Source organism: Pezoporus flaviventris, unplaced genomic scaffold, assembly GCF_033815535.1.
Source record: "Pezoporus flaviventris isolate CSIRO_AGI_PZ_B2104156 unplaced genomic scaffold, CSIRO_AGI_Pfla_v1 ptg000072l, whole genome shotgun sequence".
Taxonomy (NCBI): Eukaryota; Metazoa; Chordata; class Aves; order Psittaciformes; family Psittacidae; genus Pezoporus; species Pezoporus flaviventris.
In genome coordinates this window covers 5,488,165-5,514,517 of record NW_026892620.1, presented here as the reverse complement: position 1 = coordinate 5,514,517, position 26,353 = coordinate 5,488,165, and the positions used below count along the sequence as shown (strand labels likewise).

The window sequence follows — 26,353 nt, the reverse complement described above, 5'->3', positions numbered from 1 at the left end:
TGCTCAGGGACCTGGATATACTTGGTGGGTAATGCGGGAAGATGGGGAAGTCCGATGTATACCTCAAGGGGATTTGATTTTAGGGGAAAACAGCCAATGAACTTAATTGTATGCTGTTGCCTGATGTGTAATACTTTTATAGCCCATCAACTAGATGTCTTCAGGTCACCAGCAACTGGCCCTGACTTCCCTCCAACCATCATCCCAACAGAGAATGAACTTTGAACATCATGGACCGAATGGACTCGGCAGCATTATAGGGATTGGTCCATGCACTAAGAAAATGATCTTTTTCTCTTGGTCTGTATGTATATGGATGTATATATGTGGGAGAGCGATGGTGTATTGAAAATGTGGGATCTGAGCATGACGTGAATGGTATGGAATAAGGGGTGGATAATGTCATGGGTTCAGCAGTAGCAGTCATTTTTTTTTTTTTTTTTTCTTTTCCTTTGTGCTAGCTGGTGCAGAGCTGTGTTTTGACTTCCAGCTTGGGAACAGTGTTGGTGAAGTCGATGTTTTCAGTTGTTGCTAAGTGATGTTTACCCTGACCAAGGACTTTGTGAGGCTCATGCTCTGCCAGGGAGGAGGGGAAGCCGGGAGGAAGCAGAGGTGAGGCGCCTGACCCAGGCTAGCCAAGGAGGTATTCCATACCACAGCACGTCATGCCCAGGGTGGGGGGTAACTGGGAGTTACCTGGAAGGACACAGGCTTTCGGGTGGAACTCGTTTCTTGGCCGGTGGTATCGTATTCTCTTCCCTTGTTATTTTCTCTTATCATTGCTGTCGTTGGTGGTAGCGGTGGTGATTTGTGTTGTACATTGGTTGATGGACTGTTCTTGTCTCAACCCATGGGAGTTGCGCCCTTTCGATCCTCCTCCCCGTTCCTCCGGGAGCGGGGAAGGGAAGAGCCCCGGTGGGGGGGGCCTCGATTGTTGTCAGCCCGGCACCACTCACTGGGAGTGAGTGAACAAGTTTCCTGACTGGGTTTAAACCACGACATGTTTTATTAGTTCTATGTTTTATTAGTTCTATGTAGACAGAGGTTCACCTAGTTTATTGTGAAATTTTCTTGATCTGTATAAAATTACTATATGCACTATAAAACACCTGACTTTCAAATTATCTCTGGGGATATGAAGGCTGCCTTCAGTTTCTTTCAGCCTGACAACTGACAAAAAATTCTCCCAGATTTCCTTCTTCCTTTTCCCTTCTCTCTATCCCCCTTCTCCATCACACCTGCCTATGACAAAGATCTACCCAGAAGTGCAATAGCAAAGCCACTGGAATAAAAGTATAAAAATGTGACAGTATGGACATAAACCTCTCCCCAGGTTCATCAGCTGTTCTTACGCACTGCAAAACCACCCCTGTAACCCTACACCACGTGCTACATCTCAGTTTATTTCTTTAAAATCACTTTTTCCTCTTCATTGTTCAGGCAAAAGTCAGGTAGCCCAAATGGTAGAACATTAGATCATTAAGAAAAGGACAAAAAATAAGCAAATATTGTCAAAGAAACACAGAAACCACCTGAAAAAAATCTTACTTATAAATATTCCATCTATGATGTTTAGAACTTAAAATCTCTCATTAACTTCACTGTAATAAAGAGCTTTTCCTGCCTCTTGGAGAGCTCTGCATAGTTCTCAGCCTGATCTCCCTGCTGCCTGCATTTTGGGTGCTAATCAGGCATGTATCTTATGTTTATGTTCCCTCTCCTTAGCAACCAGGGTACAAGCAAGGGAAGAAAATCTAATATGAACATGTTTCATTGAAGATTACCAAAAAAAGATTAATGCTTAGGTGTATCCACCATATTGAATTAAGGAATTCTTAGCATTGCATTTCTCTCTCTGAAAAGTATCGCATCCTGAACTTGTGTTCTTTAGAGGTAATTTTGTGATAATTTTCACACTAAAAAGCAAAAGGCAGGTACTCATCCTCATTCTTTCTGAGGAACACAAGAAAATATAAATGCTCTTTCTAAAGTAAACCCAACCAGGTAAATAAAAATCATGTACTTTCAGCAAATTTTCACAATCTTTAAATATTTTGGCTCGCCTTGTGCTTTTGAGAGGCATACTATTTTTTAGTTCAGCGGATTAGCTAAACTACTCTGTTCTTCCTTGGTTTGGTTTTCAACTTACATAGTCCCAAGAGGGATGATGATACTGTCATGGAAGGAAACGTATGGAGACTGAAAGTAGAAGATCAAGTCTAAGACTCTCAATATATCCTCCAGTATCTCCATATGTTTGCTTAACAATACTGACAATGTGGGTAGTATAAGTAGTTGTCAAACTATTCTCAAAACTGTCATAGCACAAGCATATACACACAGGCAATTACAGGGTAGTAGCCAGCATCCTGCACATCTGCATTATACTTCACACTGCAGTAATTTACTCATGAAACCAAAGCACAGAGAAAGTCAAACTATGCAACAAAGACTCGCTGATAGTCAGTAGTTGAGAATTTTCTCCTCCCCTTCTACCCCCACCCCGAAAAAAAAAAAAAAAATACTGACATCAGAGTGCTGCTAATGATAAGCTTGTTTTTAAGTGTGGGTTACAAGGAAACAACATCATTTGTACAGGGGAACCATGTACATTTTGAGTGATCCAGTTCATTAGATTCCCTAATCCTTGCATTTGCATGGAAAATAATCTCAAGCTACATCCCTTGGCACTTAGGAAATTTAGTAATTTCTTTTACAAAGCCTTGCTGCAAACAACAGCCACACCTCCTTTAGACATCTAATCCTGCAGACTGTCTGTGGAAAGCCTCCAAAGGCACAGCACTCGATATCCTCCACTGTGCAGAAGGCTCTGATACAGAGGCATCCTGCAGAGGCACTTCACTTCTCAAACATGTTTTGAAGTACCATATAGCTTTCCTCCTAATACACAAAATCAGAAGAAAAGCCAATGGGAGATCAGAGGCGCATCTATAAAATGATGGATCTGTAATCCTACTTTCCTCCAAGAGCAAAAGCACCCGATCTGCAGCTATTGTGGCATGTTGCTGTCCAAATAACCAGATAAAAATTAATCTCATTTAATTTTAGCTATCTAGTCCAACTGTCATCTTCTTTAGATATGTCACCTTAGGCTCCCTTCATAGATTCATTTGCCCTGTCACATACACCTGTGTCAGAAGAAGATGGATGACTCTTTGGAAATACTATTTTCCACCATTTGATACACTAAGTTAAACTAAGACTTTGAAATCTAACTCTTAAAGTTAGAGCTGATGAATATCTCTCTATAACTAATGGAGAGAATGCAGAAACTCCAGAGGGTAATTCAACCCGTCTTTTTAAAATGCCTGTTTTAAGAGAGGAAGTCATTTTTTTCCTCATTAACTATGTAAGGAGCAAAGTTAACTTGCTTAACTAGACACTTAGCTTTCAGACACTAGAAGTTGCTAAGATTAATTATGTCCCATATGTTCTGTAGCCTATAAGGGGATTTTTTTCAACCCCTTCAAATACTCAAAAAAAACCCTCTTAGAGCTTGTTTTTTCAGACTTTACACAGAGGTCATGATTTAGTGCTCTGACATTGAGACAAATGTAATTCAGGGATGCCTAGTGATGCTTTTCTTCTTTTGACCTGGGAGAACACCTCTAAGCTAAAAACCACTTCTGATGTAGTAGGTCATCTTCAGCTCATGAATCAGTAAATAGCTGGAACTCATTTGTGAAAGTCAGGTTGGGAAAAATCCTATTTCATAAAAAATTTCAATATGGAAAAAAAAAAGGTAATTTACAAATCTCTTATGAAAGGCCAGTACTTACACCCACTTTCATGCTAGCAAATCTAATTGCTCTGTAAGTGTTAGCAACTCTTAAGTTGAAGTGCTAAGTATTGAAGGAACGCATCATTTACTTGTGAATCCTGTTCATAAGTGGAATTCAAAAGTGATTGATAACACTTGCATTCTTACATTTTACAGAACTCAGACATTTCAAAAGGACACTGCCCTACTGCTCCTTTACATTAAGAAAACACAGGTAATTCTATGTTTTTATTAACTGAATTATGGCAAATTACCAGCCTATACCATGTAGTAGCCTTAAATACAAATTAGAGACAGAAAACATCACTCATCTCCAGGTAAAACTCTTCACTGTAATATAGAAGATTTAATCTTTAAGAAGGTGCTCTTAACTACTCCTGTCTGCATGCAGTTGGTCCCTCAAAAATAAAAATAAAGAAGTAAACTCTTTTGCCTTTTTGGAGAAAACTGTCCTGAGAAATAATTCCCTGGGAATTAATGGAAACCTCCAAAATAAATAGTCCCTCACTAACCCTCATAAAGGCTGAAATAAACACATTTGATCCCCCACACCTAAGAAATACCGGGATCTCATATTTGATCCCTGAGTTAACAAGACAGAAGACAAGCCTCACAAAATACTGTGCATAATAATTTTTTTTTATTTTTTTTTTTAGTAAAGCTATCCAGGCTTTCATTTGGAAACTCCATTGCACAAATAGTTTTACAGATATTACACACAGAAAGCATCAAATTGTAGTCATCCTAAATTTACTGTAATACCCTTTCAAGTTCCTAGTTTAGAAACATTTGAGAGCTTGATAACATTACTGTCTTAACATGCATTGAATTCTGACTTCTTACGCAGATGCTCAACCCAGACGCAGTTTTAACATCCTGAAGTGCACTGCAGTTTATGCATTTTAGAAGCTAAAAGATGCATGCAAACATACCATCTTCTGTTCATAAAAAAAGCCCAACAACTCTGTAGAGAAAATTAAGAGACATTTTTCCATAACAGCCATTCCCTAGAGAGACCTAACTGATCTCCCTTCTGGACACAAGGAGCTCATCTTAATGCTTTTAATGCTAATTGTGTTGATTTAGTGGAAAAGAACTTAGAAAAGTAGGTACCATGTAAAGAAAACAATTGGTGCTCAAAAAGTAAGTTGACCCTTTTCTTCAACACTCATTCAAAATGCTGCCTATTTGAGCTTGATCTTGGTGCCAGTCACTAGCAAAACTATGAGCTCCTGCTATTTATTCTTGTTGCCAAAGATCTCAAGGAACTGCTTCACTGCTAGTGACTGCCAGCACATGGGAACATCTTGTGCATGAAAACATCTCAAAGCCCGCCCAGAAAGAGCAAAATGTATCATTTTTTAAGGTGGGAAACCACAGTGGATTATTTTAAGCCAGTCAATTGCTTTCCTGAGGAATGATGCAAGGAGCACTAAATGCACACACCCTGTGGTACTCCAGCAGACCCCACCTGCAATGCAATGGCCACAGGATGTCATCTACATGAAGCAGTTAGGGCAGCACCTTTTTCAAAAGTCAGCAGTACAGAAAGTGCCCTCCCCTTGCTCTGTATATATATTGCATATGCTCTCTCAGTCTTTGAATGGTGAGCTTCTCCGAGAGCGGCCTGGCAAGCAAATTATTCTTCTCATGGAGGTGACTATTAGAAGAAGAAAACAGCCTTCATGAGTGCATTTTAGAAGAGAGGTTTCTTTTCACTGAAATATTGACTCAAAACATTTAGGCTCACCTTGTCTGTGATAGTCTCTTAGAAGACACTTAGGTTTTCATTAATATAGCATGACTAGGTAGATGGTAAGTGAATATTTTTCTCGTTATGTAAAGAAAAATAATATAGAACTTGTTCATGCAAAGGAAAGCTGTGTGATAAAGCTTTTGGCCTTCAGTAGGTCTTCGAAAAGTAATGTGTAAGGAAGTATTGTCACTATTTTAAACAGTGAAAGAACTTCTTTTAATATGTCAATCTGGAAAGCAAATAAAATTAAATAAACATTTTATTACCATACCTTTGCAACTGCCCATCAGTCAGCTTTCCTAGCTAAAAAGAAAGCAGAAATACTTTATCACAAAGATAAACACTCCTGAGTATATGACTGATTACATCCAAACAGAAAGCAAAACTTGATATGATACCAACTTCAAGTGAGTTGTTCACAAGCACAAAATTCCTACTATTAAGTCAGCTGAGCAGCTCAGGGTCATGTTAAAGGGATTTGCACACACACTGTCCAGATTTCTCTTCCATCTAGAGACCTCATCTCCTGCCAGTCTATATACAGCATGTTCTTTCTCATGTAAAGAGAGGTAAGCATTGCACCTGGCTGTAAATGTTTTCTGTATCAGCAACATCTTTAGGTGAGCCACTTGTAGTAAAGACAAAGATTTTCCTGTTGGCTGCCTTCATCATTTATTTGTATTACATGCAAAAAAATTTTTAAAAAGCCCCAAACCCTACAATAAATAACACCTCAATGCTACAATGTGACTTTATTCTTTATTGTGGCAGTGAGAAGATCTTACAGAGGCATCCAGAATGATTAGTGACAAACACCAAAAATTCTGAATAAATATTTCATCATCTGCTTCATTTTAGTAACCTGTATTCAAAAGGCACTACATTATTCCCTGCCATGTACATTGATATGACTTATGTGCATTAAAAAGTACTTCTTCCTGTGCTTATATCATGTGCTAGAAATTAGATCCTAATTTGTATCCTAAATCAGGATATGAGTGCTTATCGCCAGGTCTGTTCTCTTAATTTCCCTTGGACACTGTTCCCTCAGAGTATCCTCCTAAATACTTCCTACTTTGATGTTTCTGAGAGTAGGATAAAGAAGGGATACTATTTCCATCACCGTAAAACAGCAACAGAGGTAAAAGAGGTGAACCCTGTACCCACTGAACATATTTTGATGTTTTGCAGTAGCCCTTGTGTACGCTGGAAGGCCCAGAAGAAGCTATTACTGAGACAAAAGTTCTTCTGGTCTTTTACTACATATATATAACTTTGGTAACATTTCAAGCCTTGTAACCTTTAATGGCTTAAAACATTCACTGGAATGCATATCTTGAGGTAGGTATGCTCAGATGAGAATTACTTCAAACAGGCTAGCTGTTCCACTACTGTTCTGCTCGAAGCCTAAAATCATTAATGGGGTCGATAGGAGAGTTTGAGTAGTTACTTCATGCTTCTTGTAGCATAAGAGCACCCTCCTTTGCTGATGGGATGAGGATTCTAGTGCAGCAGCAGTTTTGTATGAAGCAAAAGCTATCTAAGACATACATGATAAAAAAACCCCAACAGATGTGATTGGAGATTTCAAGTACTTTCAAAATTATTACTAGTACTGGTTGTATTAAAAATACTCCCCAGGAAAATCTAACTGGAAATATGGAAATATGGAGGGGGAAAAAAATAAAAGTTGAAGACAGAGCAACTTATCCCTAAACAGTTTTCAGCCAAATCTGATCACTTGTTGCTATTCCTACTGATTCACTATCTTCAAGTCCCTGAATATCATCAAGCTGTGGAGGGCACTGAATATATACTAGCAAATTCCCTACACCTTAACTAAGTTCACCAGCTACTAGGCAATTAAACAAAGAACATCCTCCCACCTGATTTTTTCAGGGGGGGTGGAGAGAAAGTTTAAAAAAATATGCTGTTTCTCTGTTGGAATAGAACAGAAACCATGCATATTAAAAAGCAGCACCTCAGAAAAGAAAATAAGTTATGTGTGTGCATAGATGCTGCAACATATCCAGGCAGGAAGAGACTTGGAAACAGTATCTCAGTGAAAATTTCCAGGATTCTCACTTCTCGGTTGCATGACCCAAAATTCCCAGAGGCTACACTTTTAGGCTCTTTCTTTGGGAAAAACATGTTATTCTCCCTTCCAAGTGGTACAGAGTTAAAAATAAAATAAAATTTAAAAAATATTAGTCTAAACCCCAGTTGGATCTTTGAAAAAGGAATATTCAGGTTACTTTTGGGACTGCAACATGTAAGCTATTCGTGGATTTGCCAGTGTACCTGGAACAGAATACTTCTGGTATTCAAAATGCATAAACAGTGACAGGCACATCTTAATATGGAAGTGAGATGGCTAAATGAGAATATATGGAGTAACTATATGAAAAATATAACCAAGAGAGATCCTGACTGCCCTCCCAAAAAGCTAAAGGAGAAACTGGACAAGACAGGAATATAGAAAGAAATCATTATTTTTCACATTTTCTCTCAGCACTGAGGCAATACCAACCTTTTTAAGCAAAGATAAGGAGCTTTCAGTGACTCAGATATCATAAAAAGAATGGCTGGAACAGATCAATAAATAAAAGATCAATATATACCAAGAACGGAAAGCTGTTTATTCAGGAGTCCAAAAGCAATTTAAGGCTAATGCAAAAAAATCCACAATTATGCATTCTCACACTGAGATCAGTTTGTATACAGAACAATGCAGGAGAGTGGTCATCTTCATGTAATTACTGAGAGAACCAAGGAAGAATTCAAACAGCTCCACAAACTTATTACTGCAGGAATAAATACACCGAGGTACCAATTAAAAATAAAAGTGTTAAATATCTGGATTAAAGTTAGAAGCCTTAATGCCTTGTATGTCTCCTTAACCTACGAGAAGTCTTTTGGCATGTTAACAAATAGATTACAGAGAACTAGCTAAAAAACATTTTCTGGACTTCCAGAGAGCCTCTGAGAATGCTTCCCACAAAAGGCTGTTACGGAAACTAAGTAATCACAGGATGAGAAGTAAACCATTGTCAGATTACAAAACATGTACAAAAAGCAGAATACAAAGACAGAATACATTTATTAGCAGTCACTGCTCCATGTGGCTAAATGTTAACAGCAGGGTGCCCCCAGGTTCTTTACTAGGGATGAAAGTGTTTAATCTATTTATTAATCATCCAGAAATGGGACTGAAAATAAGATAGAAATGTTTATAAGTGACACAGCAAGTCTTAGGTTAATCAAAGCCAGAGCCAGCCAAGGAGCTTTTGGATTGCTTAAAAGAGCCCAGTGAAAGGGGCAACAATGGCAGATGGAATCCAGCACTGCCAAGGCTAATAGATGCACACAGGAAAGAACCATATGAAATACTTTGTTTAGAATTAAAAACTCAGTATGACCACTGAAGGAGGGGAAAACCCTCTTGATATGCATGGATCAATGAAAACTCTCATCTGGGACCAACCACAATCTAAAATAAAGACACTGTTGAGAAAAAGTTTAAAAAGAAAGAGTACTGATACAGAGATTACAAAGGCTAATATTTATTTATTGGGGGGGGAAGCCTGACAAAGGAAGAGGCTAAAAAGATGCAATGAACAAATAACGATAAATTATATAATTACTTATCTCTCTTCATAAGATAAGAATTCAGCAAAACTGAAAACTGTGTAATTAAAACAGATTTTTTTTATTTTTCATTTAAACAAAACAGATGAGACTCCATATCTGATGTTACCAAACCTAAAGGTACCATTTTAAAGAAGGACTTTGATTTTTCTGTGGATTTATACATTAAACTTCTTCAAACTAAAAGCACTATGTTCTGTAGAGCAAGCCAGAATCAACCAACACAAACAATAAATGAAAAGTCAAGATACCTCTGCAGTCACCCTTTTCTGTTTCATGGGTACACAGCTTATTCTTACCTCAACTTCTATACACTGTAAACTACACTTTTCAGTTGCAGGTCTGCTGTCATGGATACTCGTATTTCCTCTTTCAGAAAATTGTCCTTACTGCAACATATTGCTATATCGAATACCCACAGTCAAACATACCAGGAGAGATTAGTTTGGTAGAGAATCTGAAGAAGGGGAAAGCAAAAAGGCTATGTAGTAGGAAAGAACAAAAAGGAAAGAACAGCTATATCCTATAAGATATTTTAAATTGTCAACTTTACTGGTGAGCATGAATTGGAAATGTATTTACCACAACCCTGCTGCATCATAGCAAACCATGCTGTGTACCGATGTACTTTAGAGTGTTCAAGTAGGTAAACAGTAACACATGAAACTGTCTAAGACAAACTGCTAATAGCGAAATCTTAATGCATTAGGCAAAAGCCTACATCGTAATGTGTCACAGCTGCAGATGTACAGATGTTCTTCTCATTTATGTGTCCAATACACAAACAAAATCCTTCCCTGTCACATAAGAAACTGCACTTAAATGCCTTCATCAGTCAGTAGCCAGTAATATGGCCCAAGCCCTGTTTTTGCAAAGAGCATATAAGAAGCAAATCCCTCCACTAGTATTTCAATATATTGAAGTTGGGTTTTTTTTTTCTGGTTTTGGTTACTAGTTTGGCTATATCACTTCCTATAATTTAAACAATCTCCTTTCATCCAACTAGTTGCCACTAGACATCAGAAAGAAAAAAAAGTCCTACAGGAGCTACACAAAAAATTCAGTAAGAACTACAGGAACATTGATTCTATCTTCATTATTACAAAAGAACAACAGAACTAATGCATGAAACATAATAAGAACCAAACTTAGATGAAGTTTTGGTGGGTTTACCACACATTCAGAGAAAATTAGGATTCTGAATGCCATTCTAAGTTCATTTAAAAATTATGTCTAACAAGATACCCCTTCATGTATGAAATTACACTAAAAGTATATAAAAAGGTATTTTATTGAATCATTGTATGATAAATTGACTACTGCCCAATATGAATTAACAGGAAACTTTGCAAACTAGCAAACAATATTCTGTCTGGTCTAGCACTGATTTTACCTCCCAAGCTTATTCCTACAGATAAGACATGACTTCAAGCAGATCACTGAGCAGTGTAGTATGTCAGTTTCTTCATAGGGGTTGCCAAAAATACACTCTCTTTTCTGATTCTTCAGAATCAGCTCTTTCAGGCTTCAGGATAAAGAAACGTAAGTATAATCTAAGACACATCCAACTGAAGCCTTATAGGAATATGTTGTCTGTCTATTTAGTGTGAGGTGTCCTTGCCCATGGCAGGGGGGATGGAACTAGATGATCTTAAGGTCCTTTCCAACCCTAACTATTCTATGATTCTAGTCTTGTGATAACCTAAGTCAAATATGCAATTTGACTACCTGCCCCTCTGACTGCTTTTCCCGCTGGCAGGACAATGTCCTGTCTCTGTTGGCTGGTCTCCCTTGCAGTTCCTGATCAGTTCCGGAGCATCTGGTGGTGAAGGAAGTGTTCATCACCTGTAGGTCTCTCCCTGATGTTTCAGTAACACACACTGATACTATTTCAACAGTTTCTTTATCCATTTTGCTAGGAATCACTTCTTGCCTCCTTTTAGCCCCACACAAGTTTTCAGTTGGGGAAAACATAGAAAAAACTTCCTGGTGGTTACCAAAGGCTAAAAACATTAAGCCCCACAGATCTTCAAGAACATTGTTACTATTGGAACAGGGCTGATCATGATCTCTAGAACTTACTTGTTTCCCAAAAGCACAGTAAACTAACTTAAAAACAAGTCAATACATGGCATGAATTCTCAGGGTTCAAAAGCAATGACCACCTATAATTCCTGGGAGCACTGCAATAAAAATGCCTAAATAATAAAAATTGGAAAGGTAGAACTTCTCCATACTAAGAAGAAATATTCTATCAGCAAGGCAATATACTTCCAGCATCATATTTTCTAAAGAACTACACAGTATTTTCTTAATCTTTCAAAGATAAAAGCTTTACTCTGTGGAGAAAAATAATATCAATACCATAGATACAGTTTTGTCCTCTATGCTGAAAAATCCAAAGAAAATGAAGTACTCATAGGTATATAGAAAATTAAATAATTAAAAAACAGTTACTTAGGCTTTCCTGCATATCTGGCTGTCAGTTCAATAGTTACCTAAATCCAGACTTAACACTGTCCCGCAACCTTTTCATTTGTTCTGGTAGGAAACAAGAAAATAAGCTAGAAGACAGGGAGGGCAGGATTTTATGAAGGAAGGTTAGACTTGTTCCACTGTTGCCAATTTCTCTCCCTCCCCACATAAATTTTTCAGTTTCCTGCTTGCTTAGATGTTTTTGCAGTGTTCTGAAACTAAAAACTCAGTAGTAGCCAAAAGGGGCACTGACAGTTCTGTTGGTCCTGGGAAGTTGACGTGAATCCCACAGCGAGGACAGAGGCAGCCCAAAGAGTCCAAAACGCAGCAGAGCTGCAGTGGTTCTCTGCTGCACAGAGGCTTGGCAGCTGCAGGGAAGGCATAGAGCAAAAATCTGCGCCATGCTGTGCATCATCTCCATAGGCATGCCAGCAGAAGACTGAGGAGGAGGGGAGGGGGAAATAAATGATAACAGATGATCACTAATGCCATGATTATATAAAGCCAGGTGTAGTGAATCATTTCAGAGCTCCAGCTCAGGGTCTTGAGCTGCAGTGCTGAAGAAACTGCTGAGACACTTTGGGAATAATCTCCAAGTGAGGGTTGAATTTCAGGCTCTTTACCTATGGCCACATGAATATTAGCAAGGAGTGTGGCTCTGTCAAAACACTACTGTAGACTGAAACTGTGCTGAGAGCTTGCCATCCACATTATAAGTGTTCCATTTGGTTTACTTCAGGCTAACCTTATTCCTACAGACTGCATGTCCCTTAGTGCCTGCAACCCATCATACGTGCTTCTGGGGCACTTGTTTGCCTATACTTTCAGCAAAAGCCATGCAGTTTGGGTGCTCCCAGATTTCTCTGTGGCATGAATCAAGATGTAACAAGAATGGCAGTGGGAGTGGGAGATTTGTTTGGAAAGCACACCCCTGACCTGAACTAAAATGCTAATGGAGACACAGCCTCGGGGCAGCTGCCTGTACACAGTTCAAGTACTTGAGATTTGTGAATGGCTGCCCAAGTGCCTACAGACCCTGTAATAAATAAATAGTTGCTTTTAACTCTACTAAGACGCAAAGTGAAGAAAAGAATTTGAAGCAACACCAGCCCTTTGAGGAATAACAGGTGCACCACATGATGCACTGCATGCTACGGGCCCCCCGCATTGCCAAATTACTGTAATATTGGAGTTCCTCAATAGCACCATGACTTGCAAGTGGGAAAAAAAAAAAAAAGTTTCAGGTCTTTTGCTTCTCTTTCAAACATATCAGCAAATCATTTCAAACATCTCTTTATCCATACATACCTTAAACTATCCTGTACGCCACAAATTTAGAGCAACCCAAAAAAACCTTACTGATATTCATAGATCTTTTATTCCTCCCTCTGAGCCTACTGATCTTCTGTGCCAGTCCTAAGTCTGGTAAAATTCTGACACGTAAATATTTCCTGCAAGCTGTAAAACATGTCATCTCTTCCTCTTGCAGATCTAAACATCTATAAAAGGAGAAAAAAGATCTCTTCCATCCCTAATATCAGGTCTCTTCAAACCAGGACTATATTAAAAACTATTAAAAAAAATCGTGCTATAAATATTTACATTCATACCAAAATTTAAGGAGGAATGTTTCTCCAGAAATCAAACAGAAACAACCACAAGTAGACAGGAAACTGGAAAAAAAAAAAAAAAAAAAAAGCTTATATAAATATTTCGGAAGTGACTGTAATTCATGGTTATATTGCACAAGCTAACACATATAAATATTTCAGAAAAAAACTAAAACTCAGATGACACAACAATAACAAAAACCTGATCTCCCAGATAATGACAGCAATCAAAAGATACTATTCTTAAGAAAACCCCACAAAAACAAATAAAAAGAACTTCATTCTGTAATGCACAAATAAAGAAGCAGAAACAAAAGTAACCTAAAATACTCCAATTAAGAAAACAAAACACTTGAGGGAACTTCTTTCATAATCTATTAGCATTAGGTAGCAGAGATACATGGTGATTTAGGTGGTTTTGTTCCAACCAGTGATCCAAATTTCATGTCCAAACACATGGAGCATCTCTACAAAGGAGTTGCGAAGACCAGTGCAAAACAGGGTTAGTGCACGTCCTGGCAATGACATCGGCAATTTATTGTTTGCATACTCCACATTTACTGTGGACCTTTTCCGAAGTCTTGACGAAAGAAATAATTTACATTTCCAGATCAGTCAGAAAACAAGCCAGTGACTGAAAAAAGGAAAAGACTATTTAGAAACAACTGTTACATTTTCCTCCACTTTCTAAACTGCTCCTTAATGTTACACAATCCAGGACATTTCAAAGATTTCCATAGGAGCCTATACTTCAGGACTGTTCAGGACTGTTCTAGCCTCTCCCAGATGCTTGGTCCCACTTCAGTAATTTTTTTTGTTGCACTTTTTGTAAAGACACACACACATATATATGTATCACATGTATACATACATATATGTGTACATCTGTAATTATTATTTGAGTCATTGTTAAAATTACTACTTTTTTTTTATGAATGTTGATATGTACTAGAGAGCAAAACTTCCATTACCTGATCAGTTCTTCAACTTATGCTTAAATACTAACAGTATATATACCAGAATAAATACAGAGTGTGTTTACAGCAATCAAAGCAGCTTCTCTGGATTTAAATGAGCAATGCTACTGATCAGCATCTCTCCTTTTAACCCCGGTAGATGACCTACACTCTTTGCTGGAACAGGCAAATTAATTCTGCTTCGTCTTCTTCAAGATTCCACCCCCCCACCCCCCACCCCCCCCGGGACAGCTGAACAACTTAATCTCATAATATTTTTCTATAGTGTGCCTGAAAAATCAATAGAATAAGGAATGGGATCAAGTACAACAACAAAGAAAAGGGAAAAAACACTAATCTGGCAATAATTACAAATTAGTAACATCAGTCAAAGACAAAGATATGAGCATTTAAAGTATTCTGCATATTGCTTTTTGTAGTAAGGCTTGTAAGGCAAATCAGTCTGCATCAGATCTGTCCCTTTGATTTTATATATTTGAATTTTAAAGTGTATCATGTGCCTCCTGCTCTCCCAACAGTTACTACATTTAAGTAAAGCCATTGATTTCAATGACATGACATAGCCATTGAAACCAGTTAATCCTGGCTTTTGTCATTGTAGATTCCTGACCAGAGAAAATTGTTCTACATTTACAAATGAAAATAAAACATTATTTTAAATTCACATCTGTCATAGAGAGATTGGCTTGCAGTACATTACTCAGGTCACGTCACAGGAATCAATCTCAGCTGCTGAATTTTTAAAAGCCATCATTACAGTAATAATTTAATTTCATTAATATAGTGGGATTGCAAAAAATGGATGTTTATAAGATTCAGCTCTAACATTTATAAGATTTAAATAAAGGCAAAAGAAACCATAATGCACTTCTAAATAAACTGGGATATAAAGCAACAAGCCTCATTTCCTGAACTCCTGAAATCTAGCTAACAAGATACAGTATATCTTGTTAGCTAAACTTAGCTTACAATAGGGGTCATTTCCCCAAGCACTGTTCTATTAGAAGGCATAAAAGAAAAAAAAAAAAGTACAAAAATTAATTCTGCTTTTAAGACAATATGCTAATATTTCAAAAATACCTTATTCAGAAACTCCTATTTTTTCATAATACTGGTCCAAGTTCTGTCAGGTTCTGTGTAGAAATATTTACAGGAAGACTAGCTCCAGAGCAGAATGGGACTGGAAATGAACGTCTCGCATCTCTGAATTCATGAAGAATTCTAAAAGCCATCCCACGAGACTTTGGTTATGTTTTTGTTTTGCTTCCTTTTTTTAAGTGCAGAAACTCAAGCCAGTGGATGCTAATCCCCATGTATCTTCAGCCCTGGTCCTACTCCAGCTAAGTAGCTGAAGTGGCAGAACCTCCATGGTACTGGCAGCCTAGGCTGGGGCATCCCTCTGCACAGGACTCTTCCCATACTTGTATCCTTCTGTGAAAAAACAACTTCCTTCTTATAAAAACTTCCCAGTCTCTCTTTAAAACTGTATCACAATATTAACAGCTTGAACATGGTGTGAAAATATGAAAGGACGGTCTTGTACTTATAGAGGTATAAAATTTGCAATCCTCCAAAACAGATGCATTTGGAATAATTTACTTCACAACAAAAACATCAATGAATTAAATGAATTAGGCTCTGACGACACAGAAGAGCCTTCTCCACTGATTACACCACTTGCCTGACTTTAACATGGCTGCAATCAGTACAGACACATGCCACTGGAAACCACCAGAAACTTTCTGAAGGAATTAACTTTTTAATACAGATTTTAAAGCATTTAAGAGTCACTCAAATTCTTCCTTTATAGCTCTTTAAATCCAAGTATGAATGAATATATCTCACATAAAATTTGTTTTTCTGAAAAGAACCCGTGAGTGTAACCCCTGAAATACAGAGTGCAAACTAACCAATGTAGAGCAAAGATCAGGAAATCATCAGTCAACAAACCCTGGAAGCTCTCCTATTGTCCTAAGGAATGCATAAAATGAAAAAAACTATTTTTCCAAGTAACAATGACAATCCATCTTTTCCCCTTCCCTTTAATAAAGAATGTCTTCTGGTTCTGGATTGCTAATATTTTTAAAACGTAATAAAGATTCTTCATTATGATATGTCACTGATAAGAAATATGTCGACAGGCCCAAGATACCATTTACATAAGCGTTCAGGCAAATTGAAAGCAACATCTAATCTAACATGCTGAGGATCAGCAAAACTTAAACATGCATTTTAAAAGCATTCCAGGTATCATATTTGCTGCCTGGAAAATATCTCTTGAAAACTACAACATACTGCACATTTTTTAATATTTTTTTCTTCTTTTATAAATTTTATAATAAATTTGAAAATATAATGGCTTCTGTAAGGGACATGCCTAGTTAAATAAAATTACAAAAAATAGAAAGTTTTTAAAATGCCACTGTCATATATCAGAATGAAAATTCGTATTTATTCAGTTTGTTATTTCTCAACTACAGTTTCCCCGTTATTTCATTGAAATTCGTTAAAACATCCACAGTGACTTCCAAACTGCTGCAGAATTTCTAAAATTTTAGACCCAAACATATTGGGATTTGGCAGCTTCAGTTCAGATCATCTTTGCTACTGATTTTAATCAGCAAGTTGTCTTCAAATGATGAAATCTCTGAATGATGTCTCAACATCAATCTACATGAAAGGTAAACATTCACATCAAGATCTCCAAGACAGTTCAAATGACCAAGACATTCATATAGAACTGCTGAAGTTTATCAGTTCAACATTTATCATTACCATTCATCCCAACAATTTGGTTGCATTCCACCAGTGTTTCATAGGGTCCTATCAGGTTATTCCATCAAAGCTTTACAGCAGTGTTATTTCAAACACAGCTTTTGAAAAGTGTCCACTAGTTTGGATGAAAGAGATGAGATGAAGGGTGAGAGATTATCAAGTGTTGATCTCATCTCTTTCTCATTATGGACTGGGAGCTCGTTGGATACAACTCCTCAATGTGCATGCTCTAAAGGAACAATCTACGTCTTTCTTGTATCTGCCCTGTTTGCAAACAAGGTCAGATCACAGATCCAAAAATAAATCTGGCCTTTATTTTTTTTTAACATATCTTCAAATTAATAAAATCTCTCTAAAAGCCAGAATGTGTCTCTAGTGCCTCACTAAATTTGTATTCATCTGATGCTGTAAAGTAAATCAAACTATCACATGCTCTCATTTAGCAATGTTTGCTCTACAGTTCTGACAAGAGAACAGTGAAAAGTACATAGAAAAGTACAGTATGGTTATTTTAGTAAAGTGGCATAAAAGTCTAAGAATATGTCTCTCTCGAGTGACAAGAGATTGGGTAGGCTTGGGAGTTCCCTCTGATTTGGTCTAAAGAATTTAAATGAAGCCCAGTGTAATACATAGGAATTCTCACACACATAGACACCCTAACCTGCCTTCTGAAGAGATGAGAAAATAAAAGAAATAATCTGTAGCAGATTTACCTGCAAAAAAAAATTGTTATTAAGGAGATGACCTACAATTTTTACTGTTATAGTAGAAATAACAACTGGAAAAGTAATACATAGAAGCCCTCAGCCTCCCCTCTCTCAAAAAAGTGATAAAAATACAGTTTGTCATACAAGGGCCTTTCCTATTCTTTTCCCTAAGAAGCAGACTGCATAGCTCACACATCCTTCAGTGACAGAACATAGCTATCAGAGACGTGAGAGAGGCTTGTCATTTCACTAGGTTGGAGTGGGACAACACAAGTAGCAGGATTTCACAAACTTTCAAGCAGTTATATTTTGCATAAGAACACAATTTCATCCAAACTTACCAAAATCACTTCGTTAGAATTCATCTAATATGACTTTAGATGTCAAAAGTGGAGGTGTTTGTATCAGAGATAAAATGACAGTATGTGCTCTTTAGAGACAATGAACAGAAAATAGGTACCTTTAGGGCATAATCCATCTGTTCTATTTTTAGATGTCCAGTTTATTGTGAACTGACTCATGCTCTAGAATTACCTATGCATTCCCACTGACTACAAAGAGAGTCAACTTTTATATTTGATGTGGATGTCCATCCTCAATATCTACTTTTTTTTTTGTCAGATGAATTATTTAATTTTTCTGCCTTCCAGGATGCTATGAATGATACTTCTCAAAAAGTAATTATTTAAGAATTCAGCTTCTAAGTTACTTTTTCTCTTTTAGGCAATTCACAGATCTAAATACATTATGGATCTTAGTGCAAGACTGAAGTGATAAATTACTAAGTATAGACCAAATGATTTTTAGGCAGGATAAGTGATAGAACTATAATTTGCATTTTGATTACTTTTCCTAGAAGAACATGAAATGAAGAAGCAAGACTGATGCATTCTCTGCAAGGTGCATGTGAAGCATACTGCTTGATGCAAAGAGAGTAAGTGAACAAAGCAAAATTGAGGGCAGAGCCGTGAGGTCCCTAGCCATGTGACCCTAATACCATAAAGTATTAAATGGTTAAATTAGAGTGGAAACCTCTTCAACTACTCTGTGCTAGCCATCTGCAGTCCTTTTTTTCCTAAATCAGGAATGAAGTACTCATCCACACTAAGAATGGGATGAATATTTGTAAGTTTAGCTAAATGCAAACTTTATTAAAGTTTGGTGGGGTGAACTCATTTCTGGTAAGAAAACCTGGGAAATCTGCTCCTCCAGGAGTGAAGAGATCTGGTCCTAATCCAACAAAGCATTTATGCAATTGAGTGACTACAAGAATGTGCATAGGGTTCCCTGAGAGTCATGTCATTCATCTAGCTCAAAACCAGAGACTGAAGCAGATTACCAAAATCAGGATTTTAGACCAAAATACAAAGGCTATCAGTACAGTCAGTGTTGCTCCTTATATCAATATACCAGTGCACTATTACAAGACTAGTTATACTAAAGTCATCCACATATTTATCTTAAATTACTTTAGAAAAATAATTAAACTTCTACTTTTTTTTTTAAAATCAACTGAACAAATAGTATGTGCAAACATCAATTTATACAGTCACATTTGTTTCACAGAATTTTAATCAAAGCTTTTAAAAAAATATATATATGTAAGTCTCATGGCTTTTTTAAAACAGCATATGATTAATTTTTTAAAAAGCTTTAAAATAAATATTTACATTTCAACACATTCTGAAAAGGCATCAATTTAGTAATTAAAGTTTATTGTCTCCCATTTGTATCAGATGCTGAAGGTTTAATTTTTAAGCAGTTCTTCTGATTAGCTTAGGTTATCACTTCTGCATATAACAGAAATATTGCGTGATTAAGATATGCAATTGAAATGTCTAACTTTGTAGCAGATGCTGGTCTATGTGACCTTTTGTAACAGAAGGGTTCTTTTATCGCTTGAGATTTTGGTTTCATATTTCTCATCTGCTCTTTTCTGCCAGCTTAACTGAGAGTTTAAATCAAAACCTAATTAGACTACATATGCTGTTTAGGAAAAAGTTCTTGGAAAAGTCATGATTCATATAAGGTTTGATATTTTCACATAAATGAGAACAAATGTGGTTTTAATTGTTTTAAATAAGTTTCAATCATCCTCTTACTCAAATAAAAGCAGTTGGACACAGTTCTCTGATTCTCCCCTCCCCCAAAAATCACTAGTAACAGAAGAACTATATTTCTATCGACTATATCATCCATGTTAGGTGATGAAACCCTTTACTGATATGCATGTTTCCAACCAAATAGCAGTATAACTCAGCTATGCTCTTACATATTTCTTATACCAATATCATAGACCTCAAATCGTAATTTACTAAATGATATTTAATTCCTGATAAGAAGAGAAAAAAGGTCTGTGTGTATGTGTTGAGCACCTAAGATGTCAGCTAAATTTCACTCTTCAGCAATGTTGACATAAAAAGAGTTAGTATGGTTTTATTTTTCTCCTTTGATATTCTAGGAGGAAAACAGAATTAATTTAATGTTATTTTAATTATAATGAGCTTACCTGAATTACACATTTCAATATTTTAACTAGCACTGAGGAAGGCCACATTTTAAACACTTGCAACTTTCACTGGGTTAAAGAAACCAGTCCCGAAAAATAGTAACTGATGTTATGGTCAAGCATTAATAAACACATCTGCCAAGAAAGCTCTGGCCTCTGATACTTTTCATAAAGGCCTAAGTTCCATCTCTTAAAAAAATAAATTAAAAAAAACACCACCATAAAAATTAAAAATCTTTACATTTATATGTCCTACTTAGTTATTTGACCCACTTTTAATCAGAGGTAGCCAGAATTTTCTTTTATTCCACAGAGCAATTGCCTGCTGTCTTAAGAACAAGAACTTGAGTATTTCCCCTGACAGAAAGCTAAGTCATTACGAGGAACTGTGTCTTCCAACATCAAGCCAATACAGTTCTCTGTTAATTGTCTGAATACAGTACTGTGTCACACCGCATGTAAAAATGGTATTCTGGAAACCAAGAAATTATGGATATTGCCAAGAACAATCTCTGTAAACATAACCATAACTGTGTAATATGCAAAAGCAAAATTTCATAAATATATAAAAAAAATCTGAATTCAATTTCAAATAGAAAACTAGAAATCCAGATTTTCAGTTACTCTGTTACTTTAGTGATTCACTAAGGCTACAACACTTTATCATGTCACCTGGTTGAATATGGAATGCATTCAAATTCAAAACCTTACAGTTATTGTTTAGCCATTACTGACATATGGCTATCAGGACCAGAAAACAAGATATAAAGACATCAGACTTGAAAGGTATTTTAAAGAAATAAGTTGAAGATGGATTTATAGTGAGAAAACACTGATATTCCAAACTTCTAAACAACACACAAGTCTACTGTCATCCTAACAATATAAAATGCATACGCATGTTCATTGCAACTATCAAACCCAGTCATTTTCCAAATGCTCTAAACTCAAAATTCTTAGCATTTTCTACAAAATTTTCAAAAATCCCAATGCAACTCAATAACAAGTTTAATAGTAACACCAGGATGGCATTCTTTAAAAATGAAAAAAATAAATAAATAAAGAGCGAGTATACTTATATATTAAAACTGAAACCAAATCCCACCGTGCAGGATAACTAAATGTGAACTGATAACCCAAACAACTCCCATCTGCAAATTTCTGCAATGCAAAGCAATTTATTTAAAATATTCTTCAGAGATCAGAATACATGTAGTGAAGCACAGAATAATTTGAAAGTAAAGTTCATTTTCTTACAGTGTTAGATAAAGGAATGAAAATATAAAGTCTGAGGTTTAACCTCGTACATCAAAGTAACTTGATATGTACTATTTGTTATAACCAATACTATTTTCTGGAAAGGTGTAACTTGCTGGACTGTGAAATCCCCATGGTCTTCACTCTTCACTGTGAGAAATGTGTCGAGGGTGGGAGATGGTGGTGGGGAGAGTTGAAGAAGGGGAAAGTAACACCAAATGGCAAGGTTTAGGTTGACTGTTATTGGTGTAAATTTTACTGACTTTCTCATCACCAATAACTGGTCAACTGCATTAAAAGCTCACTCTTTCTGTAAATGCAGCCACCCTCCCATTATACTCAAGATATCTTTAACAGAAATAGATTATTTAACAAGACTTTCATTGTATTAACCCAGCGCTACACTCAGGTTAGCACTACTGACTAACATAAGTATTTTTAGCATTTTGTTTAAAAGAAAAAGCAGCTCACCTCGTAAACCAACCAAATGGTGCGTACTTAAAACGCATAATCAGATGTCAAGTTATTTTCTATTCTGATTCTTAAGCTAATCAAAATCTAATGTCCAAAGGTCAAAAAAAAGTATATACTTACATAAAAAGTTATTTTCCTGATTTGAGTTTTATAAATGGATTATGCATAAAACACCAGAAAGACCAGCAGAACATTGCACAGTCACAAAGTGTTCATGGTAAGTTTCTAGTTTCACCCATACACACTTCAGGGCAGACCAGATGCAAGCACATCAACACACAGAGCTATCAGACAGCGGGACCTGCTAAACGCTTGACTTGTTCAGCCACCAGAATGAATCAGAAGGCTCTAGGGGGACCGAGGAGCACGAAGGTGAGACGGAGATAGAAGAGAGCACGGCCACTCTCCAGCGTAGCCACGGGTTGTGGTTGACGCCGTTCAGCACATTGGACAGCGCTCACAACGCCGTGCCCCGGGCCGAGGGAGGGAACACCTAACTGTACGCACTCTCGGGTTGGGCTTGTTTGGAGGTTTTTTCCTTACCCTGCTGGAACAGCCTTTCATTTTTAACACAGACTGGTTGGCCGAATTCTCAAAACGTAGAGCAATACCGTCCGGCACCCGGAACCGAAGAACTGTAGGTCACTGGCACTGCATTTGTATGGTTGATTGATATGCTTCACACAATGTTTTCATGTCAACACCTTTTTCCCCATCATTAGACAAGTATTTTTCGTTATTCAGTCTCTGAAGGGGAAACTGTTACACAGTGCACACTTGCTGTTCTTTTAATTTTCAACACTTTTTACACCACATTATACTGTAGAGTAACTCCACACTTCAAGGTGAAGTTCACTCAGACTAAACTGTGATACAAAAAAAATCACTTAAAGCATATAGATGTTGCCCATTTGGCAACACAGAGTAGTAGGTCAGCTTCTACTTAAAGAGCCACTGAAATGGAAACAATGTCCTTCCAGTAGTAGACATCTATTTACAGTCTACACTCTTTTTACTTATCCAATTCACTCGGGAAATAAAACACATTTTATCAGTAACTAAGTACATAATATATATAAAGCGTGTATACACACATTTTATAACCTAGAAAGCGGTAATTCAAAATTACTGATGAAACTACTTCACTTTTGTCTGGTTTAAAAAAGGGTAATTATATACAGCAACTTTCCTACTTTATCGAATTAGATAACATGGTATTTCAGCTCCTGGAGGGATTGTGGGTTAATTTTTCTGGCAAAGATGTGTGCAAATTACACCAACTTATTGGTGAATGGTATTCTTTAGGCAAGTACTATTACCATGAAATGATTTCAGAAGGCCCAGATGAAGCTACAAAGCACAGAGGTACTGCTAGGCCTTCTGTTCACAGCAGAGATTTGTATGCACTTACGTTTTCCACTGCTAAAGTAGGATTCGGCTGACATGCAGTTAACATAATGCTACAGTGGTTGCTACAATCCAGTTCAGAGCAGAAATCATACTCCTGGTCCACCTCTCAACCAATACCCAAAAATACAGGCCGGAAAGCGTGCAGATACTTATTTTATGGCACCAATGACACTTTTTTCCTGCCCTTTCCTCTTTTGAGAGATAGGCCAACTAATCTTGTGCAAAAGTAGAGAGAAGACAACTACAAAGAGCCAAAGTGGGACACTTCCTTCTAACAAAAGAAAAGAAAAACCTCTAGTTTTCTCCGAGAGGTCATGAGTGGCACCAAGGAGAACGGCCGCGGCTCACTGAAACACTGTCACCACCACCTCCCAACCAAGGACTACCGCGGTGCTCGTTGGCATCCACTCTCGTCCTCCAGCCTTTCCCAACTTCAGAGATTCTGGCAGAGCGCCTGGAAAACGGTCCCGTTCCTCTCTTCCGAGGTGGCCAGGAGCTTCCCTGCTCCACAGCACCACTCACCGCCGCCGCTGGGGCCACCCGGAACGGACCCCTCCCGAGCAGTCGGTGCGCGACCTCGGCGGCCGCGGGAGGACGAGGCTCCCGTCCTCTGGGAACCGCGCCACCGCCGCCCCGGCCCCGGCCAATCCCCGACCCCGCCGCGTCTCTGGTCCAGGAGGGCCCGCAGGCAGGGCAGAGCCGTCGGGCGGCCCCTACACAGGCCGGCGTCCTTGGCCCCGCTCATTGGCATGCAGACCCAGTCGCTGCCTGCCGCCAAGCCGCACCCCAACCTGCTGGAAGCCGGCAGCCGAGCCGGAGCCAATCGCATATTCATGAGGAGGGGGAAATCCAGTGCTGCAGTCCCAGAGGACGAAGGATCACTTCTTTTTTATTTTTTTTTCCTCCAAGCTTCCCCCTCTCTCTGCCTCCCTTTTAGCAATGCGCTAGCGGGGGCTCCCCTTCGACACCCTCCGCAGCTCCCGACTGCACCCTTTTTAGGGTCGGCGGCGCCAGGGGCAAAGACCGCAGCTAAAACAAGCAGCACGGCAGCCACAACAGACGAGGGAGGCACGCCAGCCCGCCAGCGAGGGACAGGAAACACAGCAGGGGCTCCTACCTTACAATCCTCAGGACACGATTTCACCGAGTATTCATCCGACTGTAAATATTTCTGGAGCATAACCTCAAACTCTTCGTATTTCTCCTGAGCGTGCTGGTCGTAGCGCTGGTAAGCCTGGACGCACTGGCTGCAGGAGCCTCCCCCCCTCAGCACCACATCCAGACTGCAGTTCAAAGTGTCCGGATTGGACAACCCGGCGAACAACTCCCAAAGCGTGTAAGAATTACAAAAGGAAAGGTAAAAATCCGTCAGGTCCCAGCCGGGCGCCGGGCTCTGCCCCGCGCTCCGCGGTCGCCCGCCCCCCCCCGGCTGCCGGCACAGCTCCTCCGCGTCCCCCACGCTGAAGCACTGCCGGGACGAGGAGCCATGGGGGGGGCACGTCTCCAGGGGCCTGGCGGTGGAGTTCCCCAGGAAAGCAGCCTCGTCGTGCCCGTGCTCGGTGCCGCTGCTGCCACCGCCGCTGCTGCCGGGGGAAGGAGGGAGGGAGGGCGAGGGGTTGGCGAGGAGCCGGGGCGCGGGGGGCGCCGGCTCCCCCATGCCCGCCAGCAGCTCCGGCTCCGCGGGCTCTGGCTTCTCGTGCGGCGGTTGCTCTTTCTCTCCGGTCCCCGTGAATTTGGCCTCGGCGCAGAACCACAAGTGATCAGAGAGCAGGACTGTAAAAAACAAGAGCGATGCCAGGGACAGTCGCCATTTCTGAGCCCTCTCTGAATCCGTGAAGGGTTTCTCGTTCTCCCGGGGTGCGAACCAGATTTTTAAGCCGTCATCATACTGCCGACTGCACATCCAAGCACCCCTGGTCATATTTTGGGAACGCACAGCCCTGGCCGACTCCACCGTGAGGGCTTCTTTGCCAGTGTCACCACAATATGCATTGACTTAAAAGACTGGGGTATTTTCTTGCCTGCCTTCCCTTCTCCCCTTCTCTCGCTCCTTCGCTCGCTCTCTCCCTCTTCTACTCTACCCCCCCCCCCACCTCCCCCCCCCCCCCCCTTCTTTCTCCCTCTTCTTTCTTTCTTCTTTTTCTTCCTCTGAGATATTGTTGGGTTTCACCAGTGACTCTGCCTTGGTCTCACCACACGAAGTAGCCCCAGTCCATCCAACGCGGAGTGCCGTGGAAAAGATAAGAGCAATAACGCAGAGAGGAGGAGGAGGAAGGAGATGGTGGTGGTAGTTGGTGGTGGCGGGGCTGCGCGGCTGGTCCTTACCCCCTCTCACCCAGGCATGGTCAGATCGCAGCTCCCCATCTCCCTCCTGAGAAAAGCCCGTTGCCCCCGGACAGCTGCATGCCGCGTCCCCCGCTGCCGACGGACCGCTCCGGGAGGACTCCTCGCCTCCTCTTCCTCCCCGCCGCCGCGGCTCTCCTCTTCCTCAACCCCGAGCCGCGGCACAGATGCCTGCACCGCTGTCTCCGTCTCCTCTTTCTCCTCTCCCCCCTCCGCTCTAACTGGAGAGACGCTGCTGCAGGGCTCCCGGAGCGCTGCCGAGGATGCTGAAGAGGAGGAGGAGGAAGAGGAAGAGGAGGAGGAGGCTGCCGGGGCCGCCGCCGCTGCTGGTGACAATGGTCTGCGGCTGCCGCCGCTGTTGCCGCCGGGCGCGGTGTCCCCGGGCGCACGGGGCGGAACTGCCTGGCTGGGGGCCCCCGACGAGCACAGGCATCTTGGGCCCCTGGGCTAAGTTGCCGCCATCTTCGTCCTGGAGAAACACTTTTTTGGGGGGAGCTGTGCCTTTTGCGTCATCTCCTCCCGCGCCGAGATCTCTATCCTGGCGCATTGGCAGCAGCAACAACTCTGCCTCCTCCCGCCTGAGGAGGAGGAGGAGGTGGGAGAAGCACTG

General features: G+C 39.6%; 1 protein-coding gene across 1 annotated transcript in view; it reads right to left on the bottom strand.

Moving 5' to 3' along the window:
• Positions 1-26,090, bottom strand: part of NALF1 (NALCN channel auxiliary factor 1) — a 479,162-nt gene extending 453,072 nt beyond the window's left edge. Inside the window, exon 1 of the mRNA XM_061472795.1 lies at positions 24,518-26,090. Within this exon, the coding sequence (XP_061328779.1) occupies positions 24,518-25,321 (804 nt within the window). The 5' untranslated portion in view covers positions 25,322-26,090. The remainder of the gene's footprint in view (positions 1-24,517) is intronic.
• Positions 26,091-26,353: the final 263 nt, after the last annotated feature.